Raw genomic sequence first — 24,481 nt, 5'->3', positions numbered from 1 at the left:
TTCTGTTGTATTATGGCAGTAATCATTATTCAAAGGAAGCATTACATTTTGTAAACAGTTTTGGTTTGTATTATTTTCTTTTTTTTTATCCCTCCAGGCTGTTTTCTTTGCTTGGAAATACCTACGGTTTTAGCTGTCAGTAATAATATTGAAACGCAGGGCCATAGATGGGAAACTTCCACCCGGGGGTATAGCATTAGCAAAGCAGAAACTGTACAGCGAGTATGCAATTGTTATTAGTTTAATTAATTGTAATTAATTAACAGCTAGACTTTACGCAGTCTATACATAACTTTGAGCAGGAACCATAAGCTGGTACGCGGCGGAAGGCTCTTCGAACGCTCCCGGTGACGTCAGCAAAATACCCGTTAACTCATTGGCCGGGGCAAAGCTGCCGAATGTGATTGGCCTGCTTTTGTCCGTCTCCCTAACCGGTCCCACCGGAAACACGGAACACCGCCGTGACGCGCCTCTCATGAACAAATAAACAGGGATTTTATCGCACGGGCCCTCCACACCTCTGCCTGCCGAAGTCGTGCTATTTTAACCCGGACTAACCTGTTATTTTACCCGAGCCCTGTTTTTTTAGAAGGTAAGCTATTGCATACGAAAGCGGCTAGCATCCTGGCTACCTAGCCAACGCGGTAGTGGGCTGTAGCTAAATAGCCCGATGTCGCTGGTAGCTAAGCGTAGCCTATTTTAACGGGCCACCGCCATTGTCTTAATTTGCTGAACCTGGCCAGCCAGCGTGAGGATCAGTAAATTCTGTTCGCACTCTGATAAGGTTTATCAACCGAGCCGGTTAAAACGTGAATTTGTGCGCATCTGATGTGGGTGCCATGATGGTTGAGTTTTTATAACACTGTCGCGTCACAGCAAGGCGGTCACGGGTTGGATCTCAGCAAATCCGTGTGGAGTTTGCATGTTATTCTCATATTTGTATGCCCCCCCCCCCTAGTCTTAAGACAGGCGTATTAGGTGAATCGGACTCTAAATTGCCCATTGATGTGGATATGTGTGAGTGACGGTGTGTGTCTCCTGTGACGGACTGACGCCATGTCCTTGGTTTCTCCCCGCCCTCTGCATAATATATGTTGACACAGACTCCAGTCCCCAGTGACTCTGACTTTGACTACTCAGGTATAGCTAATGGACGGATGGATTTGTAACTAACCCGTGTCATACCAATGGTCAAATGACTGTCCAAAAAGTCTTCAGCCATTAACTTGAATTTTTAATATGTCTTACAAGCAATACCCACTAAGGAATCCCTCAGCAAGAATGATCCCCAATGTCATAAATGCTATCTCTTGGCTCTTGCTGGGTAGATTTTGCATTTGATTGCATGTGTTTGGGCGGCACGCTGGCGCAGTGGTTAGTGCGGTCGCCTCACAGCAAGAAGGTCCTGGGTTCCAACCCCGGGGTTGTCCAACCTTGGGGGTCATCCCAGGTCGTCCTCTGTGTGGAGTTTGCATGTTCTCCCCGTGTTTGCGGTGGGTTTTCTCCGGGTGCTCCGGTTTCCGCCGCCATCAAATAGACATGCATGTTAGGGTTAGCCCTCCTGTCTGTGCCCCTGAGCAAGGCATGGCAAGACGAACTGGTGTTGGTCCCCGGGTGCTGCACGGCGGCCGCCCGCTGCTCCTAGCTACACAGCTAGGATGGGTTAAATGCAGAAAGGAATTTCCCCACGAGGATCAATAAAATATCTCAAAATCAAGATAAAAAATGTGTTTGACAGGAGAGCCAAATCCGATTGTTTATGCATTAAACTGGTTGTATTGAAAAAAGAGATATGTGGACAATTCTCAATGAAATCAAGTTGAAGGTCATGTTTTCTTTTGGTTGGGAGACAGAATATTATCTTACCTGAATTTTACCATTCTGTCATCTCCACAGCCATGTCTTTTCATCAGGGTCATGGGGGTGGGAGGGGCGGAATACCACCAAATCAGCATGGGTCTCCTCAAAACTATTGCCCCACCAACCTGAGACCGCCTCCTCCGCAACCTCCTGTACCCCCCTACCACTATGACCCTCAGACCCCTCCCAGTTCTGGCTGCCATGGAAACAGCAGCTACATGCCTCCGCCCTCTGACTTTATGCAGTTTCCACCCCCGGTGCCCCCCCATACTTCTGGCTCTCTTAACCAGTGCCCTGTGCGTCCCCCTTTCCCCAAGCCTCCCATCCGGCAGGGCTTTCCTGAACCGCCACCCAATTTTCCTCCTCCTCCTCTGCCCAGTTCATCTGGTGGCTCCACGTCAGGCTCCCAGCTGTCTTCCCAGAATGCCTACCACCCATACATGATGCCCCCTGTCCCCCCTCCACCACTACCACACCCGTCCATGCCTCCAACAATGCCCCCACAGCCTATGAGTTATCACCCTCCATATGCAATTAACTACCCCCAGCCTCCTCACCCTCCCCACCCACCTCATCCTCCTTTCCTGCCGCCCACCTTTAGCCCAGGCTATGCCCAGAGCTCTAGCCCATTTAAACCTGACCACAACTTCAGGCATGGGGTACAGTACAAGTATGAGAAGCCCCTGGACAGCAGCAGGAGGTCTCCAGACAGAGGGCACCGCCATGATGACCACAGGCAGACAAACTACAGCTATAGTGGCCATGGCGACAGGCACAAAATGGAGTTTTCAGGGGAGAGAAAAGAACAAGGCAGGAGTCTGGACCGGCGAGGTAGGCCAGAGTCGGGTCGGTACCGGTCTGATTATGACAGGAGCCGGTCCCCGCTGAGACAAAGGAGCAGGGATCGGAGCAGGTACAACAGCCAGACAGCACCTGTTTATTTCAGAAAAATACTGCTCAGTATGATTTGAATATGTTTAGAAGGTAGAATAATTGTGAAGCACTATGTTTGTGTATGTTTGCTTGCATGTGTGTGTTTTTGTTTCTAGGGACAGGCATCGTCATAGAGAAAGTCGGAAATCCCCATCTCCTGACAGACACCGGAAAAGGCTGAGGAGGTATCCCTCATCAGTACCATTATTTTATTTAGTATTTGACACTAAATGTGTTTCCTTTGCTCACGTGTACTCTCCATCATCTGTAAAAAAGGGTTTTTGGTAACCACTGATTAACCTTGTTTTTCTTGTGCCTATTTTATAATTTATGCCGCTATGAGGATAAACTGCCCTCTACTCTGTGTCATTTTGGTTTCTGTGTTCTCCTGCTGTCCCACAGTCGGTCAACAAGCAGAGACAGGAAACGTAGCCGTTGGGAAGAGGAGCGGGATAGGAGGTCAGAGGTCACTGGCCCCAGCAGGGAACGCAACCACTCCTCTCAAGGAAGTAGGGAATCTGATGAGCCTCCCACAGAGCGAGACAGAGACAGAGACAGGGAGAGAGAGAGAGAGAGGGAAAAGGAGAGGGAGAGGGAGAGAGAGAGAGACCGGGATAAAGAGAGAGAGAAGGAGAAGGCAGATGATGAGAAAGAGGAGGAAGAGCTGCTGAAACCAGCCTGGATCCGCTGTACCCATGCTGAGAGCTACTTCTCCAATGACCCCATGGACCAAGTGGTACTGTTGGCCCTTTGTTTCCATTTGTCTTTTGTTAAATCTTCCTAAATTCAGCCTCCGGCTTCTCCATAAAAAAGTAAACTTAGCTACTGTCCTCTCACCTGTAAATTGAATAAGCAGCTTTATTTTTCTTACGTTGCAGGGTGACTCTACAGTTGTGGGGACTAGCAAATTGAGAGACCTTTACGAGCGCTTCGAAGAAGAGCTGGTGAGGAGACAGGCTAGAGCCAAGGAGGCCAGGCCTAAATGGGAACCACCGAAGACCAAGCTAGATGAGAATCTAGGTATTATAGTGGACAGAACAGCACTGTCAACTACTCATAGTGATCACAGAAAGTTGAATCAGTTCATCTGGACACAATGTTTATTGAGTGACTCATAGAGTGCTCATCGTGATGTACAGATGGGTGACAAATTAAACGAAAAACCAACATAATGTCCCAGTAAGGTGTTGTCCCACCATGAGCCACCAGAACAGCTTCAATGCTCCTTGTCATAGATTCTACAAGTCCCCGAACTCTACTGGAGGGATGAACACCATTCTTCCAAAAGATATTCTCTCATTTGGTGTTTGGATGATGGTGGTGGAGAGCACTGTCTTAACACGTCGGTCAGAAATCTCCCGTAGGTGTTCAACTGGGTTGAGATCTGGTGACTATGAAGGCCATAGCGTATGATTTACATTATTTTCATGCTCATCAAACCATTCAGTGACCCCCTCGTGCCCTGTGGATGGGGGCGTTGTCATCCTGGTAGAGACCACTCCCAACAGGATAGAAATGTCTCGTCATAGGATAAAGGTGGACACTCAGAATAACTTGCCCCCCACAGCTTAACAGAGCCCCTGGACTCCTGCTCTGAAAGGGCCAATCATTCCGGTTTTTACTTTTATTTGTCACCCGTCTGTATATCACAGTTTTACTCTTCGTAATTAATATTTGTAGAATGTTTTCATCCCATTTGAAACAGTCCATGTCCAAAGTGCAGTGACCTTATTTTGCCCCAAAAGACTCCTTTTGATGTATTGATAAAAATTTTATTCTCCACAATTAATAATTGTAAAATGCTGGTGTATCGTTATATTAAATAGTTTAATTTGCTTTTAATTTGGTTAAGTGGTTAGAGAGCCTGTCTTGTAACTAAAACGCTGCAGGTTTGATATGTGCATCACTGTTCCTATCTTTTCAATATGTTGAGGTCTCCAAGATGCCTTGAACAGGAGCCAAATGCTTGGAATGTGAATATTTCATTCATCTTGTGGAGAACCAGTTGTCGTTGCTGTGCCACACACCTTGCTGGTACATCATATTAGCTGCGCATCAGCCTGAGCCAGATATTAAAGTCGTGTTTATGATTTTATCTGTGGCGCTGCCAACTCACGCCTCTCTTTCAGCACAAGACCAATATAAACCAGGCTCAGGGAGATCTAATTTGATAAATGTGTTGGCAGGCACAACGAAATCACAGAAACACAATACTCTGTTGTTAAAAAGCTGATTACCACTGAAGATTTTATTTAACTAACAACTGTTCAAAGGGCGGATGATAGTATGTCTCATTGTCACGCAATTGTCACGTTTTTGCCATGAGTGAGAATGACAGGTGTGAGAATGAAACCTGATGTAGCTGTTTGCAGCCCCAATTCTGGCTCCTTCTCACAGATACTCTTGAAACTACAGTTAATTTTGGCCCTTAAGGGCGTCCAGATAGCATAACAGTCTATTCTGTTGCCTACCAACACGGGGATCCCGGTTCGAATCCCTGTGTTGCCTCCGGCTTGGTCGGGCGTCCCTTTAGAAACAGTTGGTCGTGTCTGCGAGTGGGAAGCCGGGTGTTGGTATGTGTCCTGGTCGCTGCACTAGCGCCTCCTCTGGTCGGTCGGGGCGCCTGTTCGGCAGGAGGGGGAACTAGGGGGAATAGCGTGATCCTCCCACGCGCTACGTCCCCCTGGCGAAACACCTCACTGTCAGGTGAAAAGAAGCGGCTGGTGACTCCACATGTATCGGAGGAGGCATGTGGTAGCCTGCAGCCCTCCCCGGATCAGCAGAGGGGGTGGAACAGCGACTGGGACGGCTCAGAAGAGTGGGGTAATTGGCCAAGTATAATTGGGAAGAAAAAAAAGGGGGGGGGGGTCACAAAAAAAATGTTTGGCCCTTAAAACGGCCATGAACACTGTAAAATAGTGGACTTATGATGCTGTTCACTCAAAGACTAAGTTGTGTACTCCAGGGTAATTTATTGTTGCTTTAAAAAGATATCAATGATAGCTGGGATTCAGTTGCAGCGACTCGTGACATATCGCATCGAAATTCTTCACGGTGGTCACCACTGCCGTTCAGCTACCACAGAATTTCGGCCAGAAAACCTGGACCAAAACCTAGCCCAGAAAGTAAACCACCCACCCATTTACCAAGCCAGTTAATTTCAATCATCACCACCCTCTAGCAAGGTAGGGGAAACCAGCTAGTGAAATCAGATGGTTTAGTACATGGATGGCGCAAATACACTGGACTTTTGACTTTCTGGACCTTGTTTTTACACTTCTGATTTCAGCTGCCATTGCTTGAACACCCAGCGATGTACAACCACTGTGCTTGTTTGTTGTACTGTGGTCACAGATGACAGCAGCAGCGATTCGGACTGTGATTCAGATGGCGAGGGTAGCAGTTGTTCCAGCAGCTCCGACTCTGAAGTTTTCGACGTCATTGCTGAGATCAAGCGAAAGAAGGCCCACCCGGACCGGCTGCATGAAGAACTTTGGTACAATGATCCAGGACAGGTTGGTCACCCCATCCATGCATACAGTTACAGTACACAATACAGTGAGTGAGCAAGTTTGATGTACAGCCAGCTACATACCTGATTGCAGTTGAACAATGCCGGCATATAGCGGTTGTCCGATCCACCTGTCTTTGTCTGTTGTCATTGCAGTTAATTGAGAAACCGTTATGTTCCTGAACAGCAGACTTTAATGATGCTGGAGTATCTTCAAGCTCTGGTTTATCTGCGTTTGCCGTAACTATGAGGCTGCGCTGTGCTAAACTACCAGCGAGCTCTGTGGCATGCACGTGTATGGTCCTTTGCGAAACTCTGGAGTTTTAAATTAAATTCTGCGCGCACAAATGTTCCACACACGCAGTGGTTAAAATAACGCTGCATTTGTTTGGTACACGTGCATGCCAAACTGAAAGACCCATACTAAAAAATTTCGGTACGGCTACATGTACTGTTACATCCCTACTAGGGACGGTACAAAGATCCTGAACCTGTCAAAGAAGGTTGAATCAGTTCAGCTGGACACAGCGCTTACTGACAGATACATTTCATCACTCATCTAAGTGACCTCTTCAGTCTAAACTGACTGCAGGTATCCCCACCCTTATAAACAATACAGTACAATACAGTTGCCTGACCACCGAAACCAGCGACCAGTTTCAAATATGGGTGTGCCCATTAACTGGAATTTTGATGGCCATGTGTACTATTCACAGAGGATTGGGGAATGGTTGTAATCACAGCATTGTAAGGTAGCGACAGATGTACTCCCCCCCCCCCCCCCCCCCCCGTCAGGGAGCATTGTTCCCTCTTAACATAGATGTGATTGCAACTATTCCCCAACCCTTTGTGAATAGTACACATGGCCATCGAAACTCTAGTTAATCGGCACGCCCATATTTGATCATGAAACTGGTCGTTGGTTTCGGTCGTTACACATCTGTTGCCATCTTACAATGCTGTGACTGCATCAATCCCTAATCCTCTGTGAATAGTACACATGATCAATGGTCACATCCATATTTGCATATGAAACTGGTCATTGGTTTGGGTCATTAGGCAACTGTATTGTACTGTATTGTTTATAAGGGTGGGGATACCTGCAGTCAGTTTAGACTGAAGAGGTCACTTAGTTGAGTGATGAAACGTGTGTCAGTACACGTTGTGTCCAGATGAACTGATTCAGCCTTCTTTGATTTTCTTACCTGGATTATTGAGCGTGTATCGAGACATCCTGAACCTGTTTGAGCGAAAAGCTCATGCTCACTCTTGGTGAATAAAGGACTACATTGCATGCATATGTAGACCACATGTCATTCCATAGGACACATAAGGTTCAGTAGCCTTGATAACAGTCGCCTAGTCAACATGGTCTTACGTGGTTGTCATTGAAAACCAAGAAAAGTCATGACGGTCTTGCATCAGATCAAGCAAAAACGTCCACTCCCATGGAGGAGTTAAGGTCTGGAAAAGGTTTTAGAGCTTTTGTGTTGCACATGGCAAGAGAAGTCTCTGATTTTGTTTCTGCTACTTTAAAATTCATTGTACCGAGCAATTGTGGCTGATTGTTATGTATTGGCTGTCTGTCCAGATGAATGATGGGCCCTTGTGTAAGTGCAGTGTCAAGGCCCGACGTACAGGAATCCGCCACAGCATCTACCCAGGGGAAGAGGTAGGGTGCGCCGTGAATAAATCACCCTTCCACAACCTTGAAGTCGCCACACAATAGGGGCCAAGGTTATTATTGCACTCAGGCTATATGTATTCTGCATGCATGCCTCAGTAACACCTTACAGCGGCCTTTTATAAGTGTATTAAAATGTGTTCATTTGTAGAAAGCGCAAGGGCAAGGATGTTAACCTGCCACAGGTAATGGGGCTGCAAGTAATGATCAGTTTCATAATCGATTCATCTATTGATTATGAATTTAAATTAACCATTTCATCTGTTTAAAAGTTAAAAATACTGGGGGCGTCCGGGTGGCGTGGCGATCTATTCCGGTGCCTACCAACACGGGGATCGCCGGTTCAAATCCCCATGTTACCTCCGGCTTAGTTGGGCGTCCCTATAGACACAATTGGCTGGGTCTGCAGGTGGGAAGCCGGATGTGGGTATGTGTCCTGGTCGCTGCACTAGCGCCTCCTCTGGTCGGCCGGGGTGCCTGTTCGGGGGGGGGATTAGCGTGATCCTCCTACGCGCTACGTCCCCCTGGCGAAACTCCTCACTGTAAGGTGAAAAGAAGCGGCTGACGACTCCACATGTATGGGAGGAGGCATGTGGTAGTCTGCAGCCCTCCCCGGATCGGCAGAGGGGGTGGAGCAGCAACTGGGGCGGCTCAGAAGAGTGGGGTAATTGGCCGGATACAATTTGGGAGAAAAAGGGAAAATCCAAAAAAAAAATACTGTTAAAAATACTGATGAATGTTCGTCTTAAGTTTCAAGAGTCCAAAGTGACGTCTTCAAGCTGCTTACTTATTCTGAACAGACCGCCGACCACCTACCACTGTGGAGGTGACACTGAAAAGTTTAGCTGGTTGGTAGAAGAGTAAAAATATGGTGAATTTTGGGCCACTGTGATCTGTGGAGAATACAGAGTAACTTTCCTTTCTTGATTGTAATCTTCTTTATATACAATGAATTTACAACCTTATTGCATCACATCATGAGTACAGTTGAACACTCAACTACAAATGCAATTTTGTGGGGGCTTTATTTTCCTTTCTGTTACAACATGTCACAGAACTGGTGACAAGTTGGCACAAATGTGGCATAAATACGGCAGTGGCACTTCTGTAAAAGAAAGAAAGCAGAAAAATATTCACCACCCCCACCGTTTAAATTCAACTTCAGCAGCCGTTTCAGTTCACAGAGAAAGTAACATTCATTCTGTTTCACACATCCACCAAACATTACAAAGCAGCAAACCAGAAATAATCGTCAAAGGGGCGTCCAGGTGGTGTAGGGGTCTACAACACGGGGTTCGTCGGTGTTAACTCCAGCTTGGTCAGGCGTCCCTACAGACACAATTGGCCATGTCTGCGGGTGGGAAGCCGGATGTGGGTATGTGTCCTGGTCGCTGCACTAGCACCTCTTCGGGGGGAGGTAGTGTGATTCTCACACACGCTACGTCCCCCTGGTGAAGGTCCTCGCTGTCCGGTGAAAAGAAGCGGCTGGCGACTCCACATGTTTCGGAGGAGGCGTGGTAATCTGCAGCCCTCCCCGGATCAGCAGAGGGGGTGGAGCACTGACCGGGATGGCTCGAAAGAGTGGGGTAATTGGCCGGATACAATTGGGGAGAAAAAAAAAGGGGGGGGGGATAATCATCAAATTTTTCATACCCAGTTCACCGATAGCAAACTGGGATCTGCACATGTGAGGATTTTCAGTCCGCCACCCTCTGCAGTCCTTCCAAAATAGTTGCACAAAATGTGGTCCTGCATAAGTACATCAACCAGCATTAAACCACTGTTTACAATATTGTATAAAGATAATTTCAGAACAGCAGAAGACACTTGGTAAATGTTTTCACCATTGGAACCAGTGGCGACCTCCAGCAAACAATAATGCATAATGGCATGCTTCCCATATTTTCCCAGCATTCCCTGACCTCTCAGCAGGCATACCGCTCTCAGAACTGGCCATCACTACATACTATAAAATGAGATGGTCTCCGTCAGTTCTAGAAGGATCTTCGATAGTTGTTGGATAATTTTTATGTTGATAAAATTGTGTCCTCTGTGTGTGTGTGTGTGTGTGTGTGTGTGTTTTTGTTTGTGCGTTTGTTTTCACAGCCTGTGAAACATTGTCGCTCAATGACCAACAATGCAGGAAGGCTCTTCCACTATAGGATCACCGTGTCCCCACCCACCAACTTCCTGGTATGGACTGAGAAACGGTTCTGCTTGCAAAGTATTTGAACAGATATTGTCGAGAAACTGTTGATGCTTACTTAACACATGAAGGTGTTTCTCAGGGATGGAATATTTTGGGATTAAAGGTATGATTCCCTTGGGGCATCCAGGTAGCATAGCGGTCTATTCCGTTGCCTACCAACACAGAGATCACCAGTTCGAATCCCCGTGTTACCTCCGGCTTGGTCAGGCGTCCCTACAGACAATTGGCCGTGTCTGCGGGTGGGAAGCCGGATGTGGGTATGTGTCCTGGTCGCTGCACTAGTGCCTCCTCTGGTCGGTCGGGGCGCCTGTTCAGGGGGGAGTGGGAACTGTGGGGAATAGTGTGATCCTCCCGCGTGCTACGTCCCCCTGGCGAAACTCCTCACTGTCAGGTGAAAAGAAGCGGCTGGTGACTCCACATGTATGAGAGGAGGCATGTGGTAGTCTGCAGCCCTCCCTGGATCGGCAGAGGGGGTGGAGCAGCAGCGACCGGGACAGCTCGGAAGAGTAGGGTAACTGGCCAAGTATAATTGTGGAGAAAAAGGGGGGAACCCCCCCCCCCAAAAAAAGGTATAATCAGAAAATGTGAGGGTTTTTTTAGCGTACTGCCGCCTGTGGTGATATGTGGTAATTGGAGTGGGCTTTAAGCACTCCAATAGCCAGAAATCCATTCAAATTCACATAATCACCCATGCTATTATGTCAGCACCTTTCCCACCCCGTAGCAAACCCCCCCCTCCCAAAAAAAAAATATGACTGAACCTGAGTTTTTGCCATTGATGTTGTCGTATCTGTTGATGGAGCAGCTACAAACACAGTAATTATTTTCATATATGGATTTACAATTCTCTTTAATGCACCAGATAAAAAAATGATCTAATAGGCCATTTGTTTTTATGGAGCTCTTTAGGTATGAAGCTTAATTATGATGGGATAAATTACACATGATAGTTTGTTTGTTCTCTCTATGTATCCAATAGCTAAATTCTGGAACACCAGCCTGTCCACTGTTTTTAGATGTGGTTTAAGTTCTGGCTACTGATTTGATGTTGCTTGGCACTGTAAAAATATTTGAATGGCAACAAGTACATATCGAAAAGTACACATTGAGGAGGAATGTAAGAATGACTGACTTACTGTGTCGCCTGATGTTTTGTGATTACCACATTATTTTGGTTTTGTCCAGGGGCAGCGAGTACACAGAAAACCAAATTCACAAATATGAGTTACACCTTGCCAACAGCTACGTACAGCGTTATGTTACCGTGTGTGTGTGTGTGTGTGTGTGTGTGTGTGTGTGTGTGTGTGTGTGTGTGTGTGTGTGTGTGTCTTTTTCAGACTGACAGACCCACGGTGATTGAGTACGATGACCACGAGTACCTGTTTGAGGGCTTCTCCCTTTTTTCTCATTCCCCTCTTACTAATGTAAGTCCCTTAGTGGAGTCCATCTCACCCTCTGTCTCTCTCTCTGTCTCTGTCTCTCTCTCTGACTTTTCAGATAATGTTATTTCTGTCAGTCTTTGTTTCAAGGCTGCTGTAAATGTGTGACAAAAGTCTCTCTCTCTCTGTGTCTCTGTCTGTCTCTCTCACATACTGTCTCTCTCCGTGTCTCTTGCTCTCTGTGTCTCTCTGTCTGTCTCTCTCTGAGTCTGTCTTTCTCTCTTTTGTCGGGAGGCCCCCTGCTGGTGAAGGCTCGGCACTCCATGCTTCTTATGCTCGCTCTCTCGCTCTCTCTCTCTCTATCTGTCTGTCTGTCTGTCTGTCTGTCTCTCGTTCTGACTTTTTCAGATAATGTTATTTCTGTGAGTCTTTGTTTCAAGGCTGCTATAAATGTGTGACAAAAGTCTCTGTCTCTCTGTCTGTCTCTCTCACACACTGTCTCTCTGTGTCTCTCGCTCTCTGTGTGTCTCTCTCTGTCTGTCTGTCTGTCTCTCTGTGGGAGTCTGTCTTCTCTCTTTTGTCGGGAGGCCCCCCCTGGGTGAAGGCTCGTCACTCCATGCTTCTTATGCTCTCTCTCTCTCTCTCTCTCTCTCTCTCTCTCTCTCTCTCTCTCTCTCTCTCTCGCTCTCTCGCTCTCTCTCTCTGTCTCTCTCTCTCTGTCTTTTTCCCTCTCTTTCTCTCCAAGGAGCCAACCTTTGCCTCACTCACTCAGAACTGAGCTGCGTATGGATGCTGCCCTCTCTCCTTCCCCTCTCTTTCGCTTAGACAATATAAATAATTCAGATCACTGTTCCCCACCCTCCAACCCCCGGCCCAAATAAAAGCAGCCGTCAAATGGTTTTATGACACATGGTCAGCTCCTTTGTTGCCGATACAAAGTTATCCTCTGTGTCAGTGCTGTGACCTTGTTGCAGAGTCCTGTGCCTCCCTTTTAAAGGGCCGTCGGTGACTCTCAGATGTTACACAGGTCCACAGTTAAAAGGCTGCTGCCTCTCCAGCCACCGAGATACACGCCTGCCTGCTACTTCAGCCTCCCACACCAAAGAGGACCAGGGATGTGTGTGTGTGTGTGTGTGTGTGTTTCAGTGTGCTTGTGTGTGTCTGTGGTTGTGTGTGGGTGTGGGTGTTTCAGTGTGCTTGTGTGTGTCTGTGGTTGTGTATGTGTGTGTGTGTGTGTGTGTGTGTGTGTGTGTGTGTGTAAATCAATAAGAGGTAAAGTCTGGTTGGTCTAAAGTTGAGGACTTTGGCGAGTATGTGTGTGCTTGTGTGTGGGTGTCTCTTTCAGTGCACTTGTGTGTTTCTGTGGTTGTGTGTGTGTGGGTATTTCAGTGTGCTTGTGTGTGTCTGTTTCAGTGTGGTGTGTGTGTGTGTGTGTGTGTGTGTGTGTGTGTGTGAATCAATAAGAGGTAAAGCCTGGTAGGTCTAAAGTTGAGGACTTTGGTGTGTGTGTGTTTGTGCGTGTGCGCACGCGTTATGTGTACATGCATGTCCGTTTTTGTAGTGAAGTGGGTGAGCAGGGAATAATAAGTCATTGTGTTAACATATTTGGTCAATAGCTGTCTGTCTGGGGAAGAACAGAGGATTAGACCAGATTTGAAGTGGCTAATTTAAACAACCCTTCGTTAAAAGCTGGTGTAAACGCTTCGAGGAGGTTTAGGGGGTTGGGGAGGGGGGGGGGATTAGGGACATCGGCGTGAGGCAATATTCAGCCCTCCCCACTTCCACATCCTCTAGTTAGTTGCTGGGATGGGAGAGCGCCAAAGCCGCTCTCAGGTTAATCTCTTAAAATGGACGCCTGCGCCCCGACAACAAAGACCATGTAGCTGAGGGAGATTACACAGACAGAGGAGCGGCGGTCCCTCATAGACCACATTCAAGCCATTTCATTTGAAAAACCCGTCTGTGTGTGTGTGTGTGTGTGCGTGTGTGTGTATCATCACCCTTCGTCTGTAGTCGAGCAATATATATAATATAATAGAGAGAGGGAGAGATGTGTGTGTGTGTGTGTGTGTGTGTGGGTATTCAGGGCTCTTAGTGGCATTGCATTTGCCGTTTTTTGGGGCGGGCTCCGCTGGAAAAGAGAAGATGAGGTTTTTAATGAGTTTCCTTGAAAAGCTTTAACCTCGGCCTACCGCCTCGATAATGACTCGTCCTCTCCCCGCTCTCTTCCTCCCCTCTCTCCGCTGTCCCTTTCATCAACGCAGATCCCATTGTGCCGCGTGATCCGCTTCAACATAGATTACACCATTCACTTCATAGAGGAGATGACACCAGAGGTCAGTTGTGGGGGGGGGGGGGTTGGGGGGGACCCCCTCTTTATCGCCATGCTTGCCTCTTTTGTTTTTATCTTAAACGGCTGACTCTTAAGCACAGCTGAGCACCCCCCGACATTACCTGGACGGCGTAATGCCTCCTTTGTGAGGGCAAAAAAAAAAAAAGGAAGAAAAAAAAAAATGTAAGCTCTTGCTTGCAATGGTTGATTGCACCGATAAGGAGGTGATATAGTGATATAGAGAGTGAGTCAGAGAACTGGATTTGCTTATCGGGGGTGTTGTCTGCACTACTTTTTCCCTGCTGTTTTTTTTCCCATGTCTTTTTTTTGCTGCTGTACATGTCTTTTGTAAGTGCTTCCCGTTATTAACTGTGTTCTCCCATGTGACGTTTAGAACTACTGCGTTCGGGGCCTGGAGCTGTTCTCCTCCTACCTGTTCCGGGACATTCTGGAACTTTATGACTGGAACCTGACAGGTAGGAACCTCAGGCCGGCTTGCCTGCGCCGTAACGCGCCATCCGTCGGCGCCTCCCCCTGGAGAGCGGCTCTCACTTACACTGGAGCTAAGATCACAATACATAATTTTCCACTGTTAATCACGCAGGCCTGTCTCCGAGGAGCGGGGCTGAGAGGGGTTTTCATAAAGGCTTAAGAGTGTTCATTACTCAAAGACAGTTTTGCAATTTGGCATATTGTCACTACGGGCTGAGCCCCTGAGGAAGCTAGCCAAGCTATCATGCTAAATTGAGAATTGAGATATGAATTGAGGCTGACTGTGTTGATGGAGAAGAAGCTCCCTGAGTCGATTGTTGCCGTGTGCCTGCACACGGCTGGCTCTCTCTTCTCTCACTCTCCCTCTCTCTTCTCGCTCTCTCTCTTCTCACTCTCTCTCGCCTCGCTCTCCTTGCTCGCTCTCTCTCTCACACTCTCTTCTTGCTCTCTCTCTCTTCTCGCTCTCTCTCTCTCTCTCCTTGCTCTCTCTCCTCGCTCTCTCTCTGTCTCTGTGTGTTTGAGAGAGGACTATACATCTAACTCCATTAAAACTCCCGGCAGTATATTTTTGCCTTTCTTATTGGTAAACATTGATACCTTGCAGAATGTGTTGTTATTCCAACCGTTATTAGGTCTAACTAAAATCATCTTCTGCGGCATGAATCAACTGCCTGCTCTTGCTGTGGAATTTGATGTGAAGGACTCCTATACACAGAGAAACGGTGACTTGTAGTTAATTGGGCTACAGAACCCATCAGTTCAGGGAACTGGTCATGAATGGACTTTAACTTGACGGCTGGCTGAGCTGCCTCAGGAGCTCAGGCAGAAATGAGCATGTCAGAAATTAAAAATGTTGCTCTTTAATGAACAGCTGTATGACTGTATGGCTCGACAAGTGAGATATCCTGTCTTGAGCTTTCATAATTAACAAGTGATAGTTAGGTATAATCTGCTGTAGAGAGACTATTGGCCAACTGGAGCATTTAATATCATTTAACTGAAATAGTCAGTGTTGATTTAAGTTTCCAGTGGTGCAAGCAAATTATTTTGTTCATACCATTGACAAAGTTAATAATAGATAATGATGCTAGATAATATTCTGGATCACATTATCTGTGAAAATAATCAGGGTTGAAATTGTAGCCCAGAAACCCACCAATCCGACCAATCCAATCCAACGTGGGAGGACACCAATCCGGGTTCCTCCCACAGCCCAAAGACATGTTGGTCAGGTGAATCAGCCTTACTAAATTGTCCCTGGGTATGTGTGTGTGTGTGTGTGTGTGTGTGTGTGTGTGTGTGTGTGTGTGTGTGTGTGTGTTGGCCCTGTGATGGCGTGGCAGGGTGTCGCCCCGCCTGCCGCCCAGTGCCTGCTGGGATAGGCTCCAGCATCCCCGCGACCCTGAAAGCAGGATAAGCGGTTTGGATCATGGATGGGTGGAAACTGTAGCCATAACCTTTAACGCACATGAACACAGTCTTGGCCTTTTTAAGTTTTGCTGACAGCCAGGCAAAGTGTTAATAACAGGAATTTGTCTTGGTTGGAAGGACGATATGAACACTCTTTAAAGGAGAAAACCGCCCCAAAGAATATCCAAAAACATCTATGGTAGAGTTTTTATGCAATAAAAGAGTATTGATACATCTAAATATTTAATTGGCAAGTAAGTGTTGGGATGGGAGTTCAAAAAGCAAGAGCGAACCGTCTTAACTAGGTCACACCGGCAGGCTGTCTCTGCCGAACCTTATCCAGCTATCTAGTCTGGCTCTTTAGTGTTGATCAAAGGTTGCTTTTGTTTGCTCAGCATTAACGGGCCCTGTTCTCCTCCCCAGGTCCAGAGACGGAAAGCGAGGGCCTCGGATGCCCGCAGTTCCATTTCATGCCCCGCTTTGTTCGATTCTTACCGGGTAAGGCCGCCTTTGATGTGTGAAACACGGGGCTGTGAGCCGGCCCCGTGTTGCTGCATGATATTCATCTTTGATGCACATGATGGTGCTGGTGTGCTGTCGTACCGCCGCAGCCTTATGTTATGACAGGCCGCACTGCCGGCGTCCTCTCCCTAAAATAAGACAGAAAATCTCTCGGTTCTCCCAATTTAGCGTACTGCAAACACTTAACTGCCTCTTTTACAAAAAGCAAAAGTAAAATAAAACAAAAAAAATCCAATTTTTTTTTTTTTTTATGTGATCTGCAGAGACAGTGAGAGAGAGATGAAGGGAGAGACTGGGGGAAGGTGAGAGAGAGAGAGAGAGCTTAGCGTTGCTGTGCTGGGAGAGAGTATTAGCGAGGGAGTGTGGGTATGCGTTTGTTTTTCCTCGCGGTGCGTTTCCCGGAGTGAGAGGCCAATAGATTTTCAGTGGGGGCTGTTTGTGTGTGTGTGTCTGTCCGCGTGAACACTTGTAAATGGGGGTCAATCAATTTTGCATGAGTGTTTATTAACCTCAGCCTATTTGACCCCTTCAATTCTCCCTGTATACCTGCGTGGGCCACCCGCATCCCCGCGTCTCAGTTGTGTGGGTGAGCGTTACTCACCGTACACATTATTTTACATGCGCATGCGCAGTTTGTGTGACCTGCTACACCGCTTGATACCTGTGTTAACTCACATGAGCTAGTGTTGCCTGATATTGGCAAAAACATTGTATTAGGGGCGTCCGGGTAGCGCGGCGGGTCTATTCCGTTGCCTGCCAACATGGGGATCGCCGGTTCGAATCCCTTTGTTAACCTCCGGCTTGGTCGGGCGTCCCTACAGACACAGTTGGCCGTCTCTGCGGGCGGGAAGCCGGATGTGGGTATGTGTTCTGCTCGCTGCACTAGCACCTCCTCTGGTCGGTTGTGGGTACCTGTTCAGGGTGGGGGACTGGGGGGGGGGGTAGCGGGATCCTGCCACGCACTACGTCCCCCTGGCGAAACTCCTCACTGTCAGGCGAAAAGAAGCGGCCGGCGGCTCCACATGTGTCGGAGGAGGCATGTGGTAGTCTGCAGCCCTCCCCGGATCGGCAGAGGGGGCGGAGCAGTGACCGGGACGGCTCGGAAGAGTGGGGTAATTGGCCGGGTACAACTGGGGGAAAAAAGGAGGGAAAATCTAAAAAACAAAACAAAACATGGTGTTGGGATAAATGATTTTGCATGTAAAGCATGTGATCCTGATGCGATTTATGATGTAGTTGGACTTTTCCTTTCAACCTGTGTTGAAATGATGTCCGGCGGGAGGGTTGGGTAAAATGTTAAGTCACGTTCATGTTTTTCTCAACATGCATGTGGATTTCATAATGGTGTTGTGCACAGCAATAGATTCTACTGATTTCTCCTTAAAATTCTGTTTGGCGGTCTGAGTCACCCCCCCCCCCCCCCCCAGCTGTGAAGACATTGATCAGAGATGTCGGTAGTGTGGTTTTTATCTTTTATAAATGTAATTAAGCAGCCCCGGTCCGCGGCGTGGCCCGTGGTGATGCGCTGAACACGTCTGTCTGTGGCTGCACACTACCTACACTACCTTTTGTTCTATTCATAGTGTTTGCTTTTGCACTCCGTACAGAGAGACTTATTATTTCCTAAATCCCTTTACTCCCTTGCCCCCTTGGTAGTCCTAGATAGCGATCTTCTCTTACATTCTCGGGTTCTTTTTGGCCTAGATATTCTTTGACACTTCCTACTTTTAGAACGCTGTTTTTGCGCTCGGCATTTTTTTTTCTGTGAAACTCTCTGAGTCATATTTCCTCGCATGTACGAACTTACACAGTGAACAGTTGAGTGGGGGGGGGGTTGTTTCACTAATTAACACATATGGTGATGCATGTTAATTGCAGTGGCGTTCCAGAGATCCATTTAAAATGAAGAAGAATCACTAGTGCACCCCCCCCCCAAAAAAATGGTTGAACCTGAGTTTTACTTATTGTTGTTGCACTTTCTGTTGGTGAGGGTCTTCTATCAGCTTGTTCCGCCGCATCTCATTGTGAGTCAACACAACTTTGCTTCTTCCTCAAACTCACCATGACCCTGTCTTATTCCTCTGCTTTTGGCTGCTGGGGATTGTAGTTCTGACCGTCCCAGAGGAGACGCTCTTGTGAACAGTGATAGAGAAACCTGGTTCTTCCGGGGCAGCTCCCGGGTGGGCATGAGTGGATTGACTTGAACGCAAGGCGGGATGTCGCTCAAAAAGGGCTCGCGTATTCAGTCAGTTTCCCCCCTAGATAAATAGATGGCTCGATACCATGTATTTTTACACAGCCATGTTTTATTGTTTGCCCAATGTGTTTGCTCATGCATGAAATTTGGTTTTGCGGAATGCACACAAATCATTCTGATCTGTACTTCTCTCTCAGATGGTGGGAAAGAGGTGCTGTCCATGCACCAGGTGCTACTGTACCTCCTGCGCAGCAGTACCCCGCTGGTCCCTGAGGAGGAGATCGCAGATATGCTGCAGTGGGAGGAGCTGGAGTGGCAAAAATATGCGGAGGAGTGCAAGGGCATGATCGTCACCAACCCCGGCATGGTGAGGCCACGGCTCCGCGGTTATGACAGGAGACGACTTTGTCTGCCACATTCAAGGGCAGCGTTGTCTGCCCCCGACCCCCCTCCAGCGCTGCGAGAGCAAGCGTGTCCTTGTTAGCTTCTGACATGAGTAACCTCACCTATTATCTCCAAGGGTGTTTGTTTTGGCTAGACACCATTCAGGCCAAAGCTTTTATGTCAGAAGCAAGTTGGTTAACCTTTCTGCCTGGCCCATATTTCAATAGGCTGTCTGTCACTGCTTGTTGGATAGGGCGAAGATGTCATGTTGGGTGACATTTTCGCATGTGAGCAATCAAGGAGGTTCCCCGACCCTCGGCGTTGAGCGGGCAATCCATTCAGCCTTCCTCGCCTGGCGGGATTGAGTTGCTGCATTTTGTGTCCCCACAATATGCATTCCACAGCAGAACACCGTGGCTGGACAGGAGTCAGAGATTGCCTTGTCAGACAGATGCACTCTATTAAAAGGGTCAAATGAAGGGGTTAACTGTCGCTGGTGAACAAAGAACTGTTGGGGGCAAATTGTCAGTCGTGATGCCTTCTGCTTCCTCATGCCAAAGCTTGTTATGGTGAGTTTGTGGTTGTAAGTAGTTAATAACACCAGTATGTATTCAGGTTCCTATACGTGGGAGTTTCTTCATACATTTGGAAATGCTGGAAGAAAAAAATAATCTGACCGTTTTCACTTCTCAAAAACTTCTGACAACTGAATTTCACAGGAGTTCTAGGAAATTGTGTCCAAATGCTGTCCTCAACCCATTTAACCCCAGAATAAACCAGGAATACCTCAGAAAAGGTTTGATCCTGGGCATTCGCGTAGCATAATGGTCTATTCCGTTGCCTACCAACACGGGAATCGCCGGTTCGAATCCCCTGTTGCCTCTGGCTCGGTCGGGCGTCCCTACAGACACAATTAGCCGTGTCCGCGGGTGGGAAGCCGGATGTGGGTATGTGTCCTGGTCGCTGCACTAGCGCCTCCTCTGGTCAGTCGGGATGCCTGTTTGGGGGGGGGGGGGTAGTGCTCTGTCTCCCTGGTGAAACTCCTCACTGTCAGGTGAAAAGAAGCAGCTGGCGACTCCATATAACGGAGGAGTGCAGTTCCCCCTTCCCCCCCGAACGGGTGCCCCGCACTAGCGCCTCCTGACCAGAGGAGGCGCTAGTGCAGCGACCAGGACACACACCCACATCCGGCTACCCACCCGCAGACACGGCCAATTGTTTCTCTATGGACGCCCAACCAAGCCAGAGGTAACATGAGGATTCGAACCGGTGATCCCCGTGTTGGTAGGCCACAGAACAGACCGTCACGTTACCCGGACGCCCATATTTCGCATTTTCGTGTCATTTATTTGTCAGGTGCCCGGTGTGTAAAGACCTTCAGACTTAAGACAAAGTGTGGGGTTTTAAAATCAAAGCTACTGTTGATGTCCTGAAATGTCTCAGACAAGTAATCAAACCTGGATGGAACGGTTACAGTGGCGGCCATGACAGCGAACCCTGTCTGTCTGCTGACATGCCTTCAAGAAAATTCACCGTCATTGACCGTGCAATGTCAGGAGCAGAGGGGCAGGCGCTGGTCTGGTCCCAATCAGAGGCTGTTATGCCAGTTAAACTTGACAGACTTGAGTGATTATTCACACAGATGGTATGGTTCAGAGATGTAGTCGTTCATGTCATCAACCCCCAGTCAGCCACAACAACTCGAAGTGTACTGCGGGTGAAGAGCCGGGGACTGCTAAATGTTCTCATCAGGCCTCGTATTTAAACTGGCGTGCATTTGTGTTTGCAGTCATCACAGCCCCTAACCGGCCAATCAGACCTGATTGTTTACAGCTCTAAATGGGAAAATCAAAGTTGGTCATGTTTCTCCAGCTACCCGAATCAAAGTTTGTTTGCACCCCCCCCCCCCCGCTCACCCACACACCCCTCTACCCGTAATGAGGAAGCGTGGCTAATGTCAAGGTGAACGAGAGCCTCAAGCCATCTGCTGTTCAGCTCGTGCGGCCTTATGCTCAAGCCCCCGTCCTCTGATCTCACAAAACGCCTGACAGACTAGCTGTGATTTGGGAGTCAGCTGAGGACGTGTTGCTTGTCAATCTCCTCCCCGATAAGGGCCATTTGGAAGTTAGCTCACCATCCCTGGCATTGGTTTATCATTTTTGTGCACATGCTATAAGCGGAACCCGGGCCTATCAGATTGTGCGTGTGTGACAGACAGCCCTCATGGCATGGATTATCTGTTATTGCCATATTGGTAGCAGATAACTGTTTGAATGACGGCTCCCTTGTAAGTGAAGTCGTACGCGTGTGTGTTGACACCATGGCGTTTAGGTAAGCTGCGGTCCGTTGAAACGGAGTGTGATGAGGGACTGTTTTTATTATAATGATTTTTTTTTTTTTTTGTCTTCCAGAAGCCCAGCTCCGTACGCATTGACCAGCTGGACAGGGAGCAGTTCAACCCCAATGTCATCACCTTTCCCATCATTGTCCACTTTGGGATCCGGCCTGCCCAGCTCAGCTATGCTGGGGACCCCCAGTGAGATCACATGCACACATACATGTGCAGATGCACAAACACACACACACACATGCAGATGCATGAACACACACACACACACACATATGCAGGTGCACAAACACACACACATGCAGATGCACAAACACGCAAGAGATTACAGATGAGGATATTCAGATACACACAGTCGTACATAGACATGCACGCGGAGATTCCACACACATAATCACGTACACACAGACATACACAGAGATTACTCGCATGCTCACATGCAAAGACAAACACATAGACATTACAAACACACACACACACACACACACACACACAATGTGGAGGTTGCGTACGCAGTTATGCAGAAACGCACACGTAGTTGGGGTTCGGTGGGGGTGTCATGACAGTTTCACATGCGTCGTCACAGGTCCCAAAGCTCTGCTGCTCGATCTCCAGTTTTGTGTCTGGTGAATAGTAATGCCCCGCACACACCACAGGGCCGCAGTAGGGAAAACTGTACTGTGCCGATGCATAATTAACAAAAGCAGTCTATTAGATTATCTCAGCGGCGGTCTCTGAGGAGCTCGGAGATTCCAACAACAAAAACAACAACAGCATAGCCACCACCATACCAACCGCCAATCAAAAGTCAGAATTTCAGAATTCTTCCTCTCTCTCAATGGAAGTTTTAAACTTGTGGGTTGGTTTGGGTGTGTGTGTGTGTGTGGGGGGGATAGTCCTAATGTGGGATGACCGGTGATGATTTGCAGGAAGGAATGGGTGTTGGATGGTGAGGCAAGAAAAGAGTGTGATCATCGTGAGATCCAGTTGGGCAGTGCTGGTTCTGCTGGCATCTTAATGAGCCCACCCCGTTCTGGTTGCTACAGCTTGGCTCTCCTTCTAAGCCCCCGTCGTCGTGTCCGACCTCTCTGAGCGGCACGACGACAAATTTATGGGCGGACGGGGACGTCATTAGGGCTGACGTGCACGCAGCAAGCACAAAAGTGCACGAAACTACTTCCTACCACTGCTAATGATGCGAGTGTAGTGAGGGGGCAGGTTTCAGGCATGGATCCTGGTGGCCGACGGCAGGGAGAGGCAGCCATGGGCGCAGGCGGCCGCATATATTAGGGACCAGAAAAAAACTGGAGTGCACGGCGCCTGTTTTCCCCTCGCCTCAGGCAAACCACCAGATACCTCGGTGTTTGTGTCCAACACTCCAGCCTCTCAGACTCCATTAGGACCAGCAAGGCAGGAACTGGGATGAGTGATACATCAGGGAAAAGAGAGTTGGACGAATGGGTTGAGAAGGTCTAAGGAAAGGGAACGCAAGATACAGGCAGAAGGGGGGAGAGAGTTATGGGGGGGATGGAGAGGTTAGATGGGGGATTCGGGAGCAGTCTGGCATGCAGGAAGGAAACGTAAAAAAAATCTTTTTAGAGATGGTGGAGAGTAAGGTGGATAGACTGATGGCGGAAAAGGCATGCGAGAGAGCGAGATGGTAAGAGAGAAGTAGTGAGAGAGAGAAGATAGAGAGGGAGAAGGTTAGAGAGATGGGAGTGGCCGAAAGAGAGGGAGAAAGAAAGAGAAAGAAAAAGGGAGAGAGAGGCAGCATATGGTAATGAAAGCATGTGCAGGGGAGTGGTGGTAGTCTAGGCGGTGCTGCCCTGAGAGAGCACAGAGCGGATCTGTGGAAAGGTCAATGGAGCGGACTGGGGACTCGAGGGCCTCCCACACTGGATATACAGTCTCTCTCTCGCTCTCGCTCATCTGTGCTACGGCACTGGTGGTGAGCCGATAATCGGGGCGGTAAAGCTGCCTCATTCCCTCATCTCAGTGTCTAATGAAGTCCCCTCTACTAAAGCTGTATAATTCTGCTGCACACCACACATCCCCCCTCCCCCTTCACGTCTCCTCTCTCTTTCTCTGTCTTGCTCTCTCTCTCTCTCTCTCTCTCTCTCTCTGTCTGTCTGTCTCTCTCTCTCTCTTTCCATGCCCCAGCCTATCTGTCCAACCCCCCCACCCCCCCCACCCTGCCCCTACCGCTTTCCTGCCACCAATCATAATTCAATAAGTCGCGGTAAATGAGGAGAAAGTCTCCTGAATGGGAGCAGCACGGTCACACTCGGCCCTCACTCCATCAATCAGGGGGGCTGATTGAAAAGGGGGGGGAGGGAGGGAGGGGAGAAGAAAGAGCAGGGTTTTGAGCAGCGGTTACATGTCACCTTGCCGATAACTCCCTCGTCTCTTTTCAAATGCAAACGAGATCAAAGACAATGCTTTTTTATTATTTCTCTTGTAACTCAAGTGAGGGGCAGCGGTGGGGCACGTGTTGGGAGGTGGTTCTTACGCCTTGGTGTATTAAGGACACGCATATGTACATGACTCCAGCAGGATTTTTAAGTCAAGACCCAATCAAGACCAGGTCTTTATGGGGAAGAGTATGCGTCCCAGTAGGGCCAAAACTTTTGACACCAGACCAGTATAAGTTTAATTAAACTCAAATGCAGCTGTTATAGTTTACCATGATCGCTTAAGTTTCACCACACTGTCACATTGGTTTAGGTGTTTTCGCTCGCCTCCAGTGAAGGAATGTTTCAGATTCCAATTTTTCCCCCGTCGTTTCATAGACATAAATGAACAATAATAAAAAAGATGCAAATAAGATTGGATTGCACTTTATTGATCTCCTCGGGGGAAGTTTGATATTGATTTCAAAAACGAAAGAAAGAAAAACAGAATTAAAGTCTTGTACTTGACAGCTCTCGAGAAATTATAATGAGTCTGCGCTGTCTGAGACCAAGTTATTGTGCTGTGAAGTGAGGACTCCGGACCTGAGACTGAGTCAGTGCTTGAGTACGATAACCTCTTCTTGCTAGTAAGTATGTGCGTGCTAGGACCCCCACCCGGCCCCGCCCGCAGTTCAAACGGTGAGCGTCTGTGATGGCGGGGGAATCTTCTCTCCCTGCTGCCCTCACATAGAGGCAGCTAATGGAATAATGGCCACAGGCCGCTGTTAAATGATGTTGTTTAATAACGAGCGAGCCGCAGATTAAATATTG

At 48.1% G+C, this 24,481-nt stretch overlaps 1 protein-coding gene across 1 annotated transcript in view; it reads left to right on the top strand.

The window, feature by feature from the left end:
- The first annotated feature begins 456 nt into the window (after positions 1–456).
- The window catches only part of drosha (drosha ribonuclease III), a 135,308-nt gene continuing 111,283 nt past the window's right edge, over positions 457–24,481 (top strand). The window contains exons 1-14 of the mRNA XM_056299242.1: positions 457–592; positions 1,897–2,773; positions 2,910–2,978; positions 3,196–3,529; positions 3,672–3,813; positions 6,148–6,308; positions 7,896–7,976; positions 10,095–10,181; positions 11,535–11,621; positions 13,841–13,912; positions 14,303–14,384; positions 16,234–16,308; positions 18,727–18,896; positions 21,325–21,449. Of these exons, the coding sequence (XP_056155217.1) occupies positions 1,899–2,773; positions 2,910–2,978; positions 3,196–3,529; positions 3,672–3,813; positions 6,148–6,308; positions 7,896–7,976; positions 10,095–10,181; positions 11,535–11,621; positions 13,841–13,912; positions 14,303–14,384; positions 16,234–16,308; positions 18,727–18,896; positions 21,325–21,449 (2,360 nt within the window). The 5' untranslated portion in view covers positions 457–592; positions 1,897–1,898. The remainder of the gene's footprint in view (positions 593–1,896; positions 2,774–2,909; positions 2,979–3,195; positions 3,530–3,671; positions 3,814–6,147; positions 6,309–7,895; positions 7,977–10,094; positions 10,182–11,534; positions 11,622–13,840; positions 13,913–14,302; positions 14,385–16,233; positions 16,309–18,726; positions 18,897–21,324; positions 21,450–24,481) is intronic.

The sequence above is a fragment of the Lampris incognitus genome, chromosome 19, assembly GCF_029633865.1.
Source record: "Lampris incognitus isolate fLamInc1 chromosome 19, fLamInc1.hap2, whole genome shotgun sequence".
Taxonomy (NCBI): domain Eukaryota; kingdom Metazoa; phylum Chordata; class Actinopteri; order Lampriformes; family Lampridae; genus Lampris; species Lampris incognitus.
Note: the sequence above shows the minus strand (reverse complement) of the source record. Positions and strands in the feature narration are given on the sequence as shown.